General features: G+C 37.5%; 1 protein-coding gene across 5 annotated transcripts in view; it reads left to right on the forward strand.

Moving 5' to 3' along the window:
* The window catches only part of LOC108752003 (chondroitin sulfate proteoglycan 4), a 49,567-nt gene that overhangs the window by 28,205 nt on the left and 17,087 nt on the right, over positions 1 to 4,275 (forward strand). For 4 of the 5 annotated variants that reach the window (XM_018492537.1, XM_018492539.1, XM_018492538.1 and 1 more), the window contains one exon: positions 2,393 to 2,609. In XM_018492537.1, coding sequence (XP_018348039.1) covers positions 2,393 to 2,609 — 217 coding nt within the window. Of the gene's footprint in view, positions 1 to 2,157; positions 2,240 to 2,392; positions 2,610 to 4,275 lie in introns of those variants that run through there. The other variant, XM_018492542.1, reaches the window with a different exon arrangement.

The following is a 4,275-nucleotide window of genomic DNA, read 5'->3' on the forward strand; positions in this document are numbered from 1 at the left end:
CCCCATCGTATCCTGTCGGCCGTCACGCATAATATTCCACGACCAGCTCGAAATGCAATTTACATATTCATGACAATTCATTTGTACCCTATAGCCCACCCCTTGGAGGTCTTATTAATTCCCTGGCATGTGCCTCACTAAATTCTCAAGTCGAGAAATAAAGAAAAAGAACTAACCCTATTCGAAGGTGGGTGCGAAACTTATTTTCGATACGGATTCGTGTAAAGTTCTACAGAGCCCGGAAAACAGCATCAACTGGTTGTAATTACAAAATTCTTGATGGAATTTGCAATCAATTTCTCTACAGACGATTTAAGATCTTCTCGCTTTGCTCTTCAACTTCCAGTTTTAGTTTTTGGAATATCAGTGATTAAACATCGACATAGTTTCTATTGAAATGAAATTCACTTCATAATAATGGAAAGATAACATTTCTAATTGTCTAAACATAATTTTATAAAGTTTAATCTCAAACTTTTTCAGTACAAACACAAAATATAAATTATGAAATAAGATCTTATCTGTGGTATACCGTATGTAACATACATATGTATCATATTTGTCGTATCTTTGTAAGTGAGCGTGTATACGTACACATATGGAAGCGGACAATGCAAGTTTATACCTATATAGTCGATTGCAAGATTCTCGGCGTGGATTTCGCTTATCGACCGCTATTTCCTCGGCTCTGTAGAAATATAGAGGATATTCTCACCACACGACACATATTTGATAGCCACGAGAAATCAATAAAAAAATATATACATTCTGATGTGTCAAAATCATAATCCCAATATATCTATACAAGAAGTATCTCATAGAGATCTTTTTCGATCACAAAAATTATCTATTTTGTCAACTATTTCTTTATAGTATCTTTTTGAAGAACAACTCACTTTTTCACTATATACATATATATATATATATTTTTTTTAACTAAAATAATTTTTTCTCCTATTTCTTTTTTTATATATAAGAAATAACTTTTTAATATAAATTTCAATTTTATTAATCTATAATTCAAATTTTTATTAGATCATACTTTTGCGTGTGTGCAGAGTGTGTGTGTGCGTGTGCGTGTGCGTGTGTGTGTGTGTGTGTGTGTGTGTGTGTGTGTAATTTAGCAAAAGCAATGCTTGTTGAAACTATTGCCGTCAATTCGTAAGACCGCTGAAATATTATGCCGTTACCCATGCAAATCTATCTTCCGAAAATCGTTATTTCACTCCGACATATGGCAGTAACCACGCTGGGCGAATTCAACGGTGTTTAGAGACGCGTAAACTGTGGTGAGGCCGCTGTTCTGCGGGGCGATTGGCCGTGTGCCAAAACATCTTACAATCAATAAAATTTTGCATTATGCAAAAAGACCAAAGACTAACGACGTTGCGAAGTCATAGGCGGTAAACCGCAACGACGTTGTAAGGTAGGGTCGGTTTAGCCACTGGTATTCCGTCGCAATCTGTATTCGCGATTCCGCGGCGTGCCAATAAACGCCCATATCGGACCGCTTATATACACATATTCCGCTGGTTTCTGTCGTATCCAGAGTAGTAGCGCCGTCTCAGCATTCATCGACACACGACAGTTCGAGGATAATCCGCCAACACGCTGAGAGATGCGCTTGTCACACACGAAGACAATTAACTTTGCGTTGCGACAAACCCACCCGCGGCGTGAAACCGCCGATTTCGCCAAATCCGTTGCATCTGTCACAAATATCAAATATATCTCGCGCGCGCGCGCGCGTGCGTGTGCGTGTGTGTGTGTTATATATTATTCGTATCTTCGCATGACAACCTTACATCATAGAAAGTTTCAAATTCTCGGTGAAATCGGATTTCATAAGGAACAGTTTGCAATTAAGTGAAATCAAGCAAATGAAGCGGATATTCAATCGTTCATTTTCACGAGAAAAAATTATTAAAACATTTTTTTTAACAAGAAGAATGTTAAAGAGACGTTTGTAATGTATCGACTGTTCTCTGGCAATGCGATTAATAGCATATTCGCAATGATTCCTCTTTTAATTAGATTTTCTTCGATTCACTAACGATGTACCAATCAGAGAAATAAAAAATAATAACGGTTGATGCTGTTAAAAGCCTTCATTCGTCTAGAATCGCGATCATTCGTGGAATTGTATTTCTATGTAGAGTTTCAAACGCGAATCAATAACGACCTCATTAACGTAATGTTTAATGGACACCAACTGCAAAACTCGACTGTAAAACACGCTGTACGCGTACTTTATAGATCTGTCTGAATGGAAATCCATCGAAAGTTTGTATAGCCATTACGTAATGATTTTTACGCAAAGTTTTCCCTGTCGACATTACGTATGTGTCGAGATTAATTTGCTAGGCTAATTCTTCATGTATCTGATTCGCAGGTCATACAGATTATCTGAGAGGATGCATGGCTGACATAATTTACAACGGCGCCAAAGTTATAGAGTACGCTAGGTCGAGGAAGGGCCAGTCGGAGGCAACAGCCGTAACTTGGGGCTGTTCGCCGGAATTCGACGCCACGAGGAGCACGGAAGTCAGCTTTGTCGAGGACGGCGCCTTCGTCGCCATTCCGCGCCCCATTCCGCGCTCCGGTTCGAGGTATATACCAAAAGTACCATTTTCCGTTGTAATGTATACACCACTATTTATCATCGTCGCACCTACGGGACCGTAGAAAACGTAATTAAACTGTCGCGACGCAACCGTATTAACTACGATATCGATAATGGTTATATCGATGCAAGAAAAAGGATGCTTTATCTCGCTATTATACCGAACCCAGCATTATTTACTCAATTATCTTTGTCGTTATTTATACACGGCGTGCAGTGCATTTCACTTGACGATCATAATTTTTACAGAAATTTTAAAGACATTGCAAAATTCATGCACAAACTCGATCAAGTTATCTATTTTTTTTTTTTTTTTTGCGAGACATATGAGACAACGTTTCAGTTTTAACAGCGAGTCTATCGTGCCATCACGTAAAATAAATACATTTACGTGGTTCATGAATCCAATATCTTATGGTAATACCGCGGGAAATCCGTTTCTCTGAGATCGACAGCGACGGGGTTGCATAACTTGCATACTCGTGCACATAGCTGTACATCTACATACAGGCCGCATTCAAGTCATCGGTCAGGGAAGGCCTTTCATGTTACGCGACTCCTACCACTTTCATCGAGCTTCATCTCGTGCAGCTTTTAACGATTAAACTCATGAGAACGTTATTACATCTCGAAGAGCTCGAAAACAACTGTTTCAGTCGCGAGAGTTACGTCTCACTGTTAACTCTTGCAACGAGACAGACAGCGATGCTTCGTCAATGGGAACACTTTGATCCCTCTTTTCAGTGCGGCACAAGGACTTCGAAGTGAAACGGTCGATTGGCTCGAAAGCTTATGAAGCTACTTAGTGTGCTAGCAGTCGTTTGTGGAATTAATACTATTTATGACGTAAAGTCGCGTATCATAATTTATATTAATGAAATAAATATCCTAGTGTACAATATAACGTAATGTAATGTACACGCAGATAGAATGCAATTTTATTGAATGATAAATTCTGTACGACAACGATAACTTCAATATATCCTGTCAATGTAGGAGATATAATATTATTAATAAATTCGGATAAAAAAGCGTATAACTTAATCAAAAACGTAACGAGTTTTTTAAAGCTCGTTTTTTGTGACATTGAGTTAAAGAAGATATATTTGTCATTCTAAAATAGAAAGCTGGTTGATAAATGCAATGTATGTATCTAAAATACATACAAGCATATATAATATTTTTTAAAACGGATTAAAGTATTTTCGAGATATGTACTATATAAATGCGTCGTTTTTATTTGAGAGAAGTGGACGTGTGCAAGCATATTGCAGGTCTCCCAGGAGCAGATTGTGTACATTGTGGTTTCGTAGATTCCCAGTATATCTCCAAGTATCTCAGAATAGAACCACGACCTCGAAAGCTTTTGTTTTTATAAATTAAAAGCTCAACGGGGACCAGCAATGTTTACATTGAAAAATGTACGTAGGATGCATTTCCAATAGTGGCTACAGCAGGATATTACATTTTACAATCTATATTTTTACGTTATCTTTTTAGTTATTAATCTATCGCAAGAAAAATGCAAACGCTTATATATACGGGGATAATTCTCTCTTACAAAAAAAAAACACATGCTATTTGACAATCTTTTTTTTTTTTAATTTTTCAACAGTCTCCCGTCTCAGCTGAATACACATATTTCAACGATA

This window comes from Trachymyrmex septentrionalis, unplaced genomic scaffold, assembly GCF_001594115.1.
Source record: "Trachymyrmex septentrionalis isolate Tsep2-gDNA-1 unplaced genomic scaffold, Tsep1.0 scaffold53, whole genome shotgun sequence".
Taxonomy (NCBI): Eukaryota; Metazoa; Arthropoda; class Insecta; order Hymenoptera; family Formicidae; genus Trachymyrmex; species Trachymyrmex septentrionalis.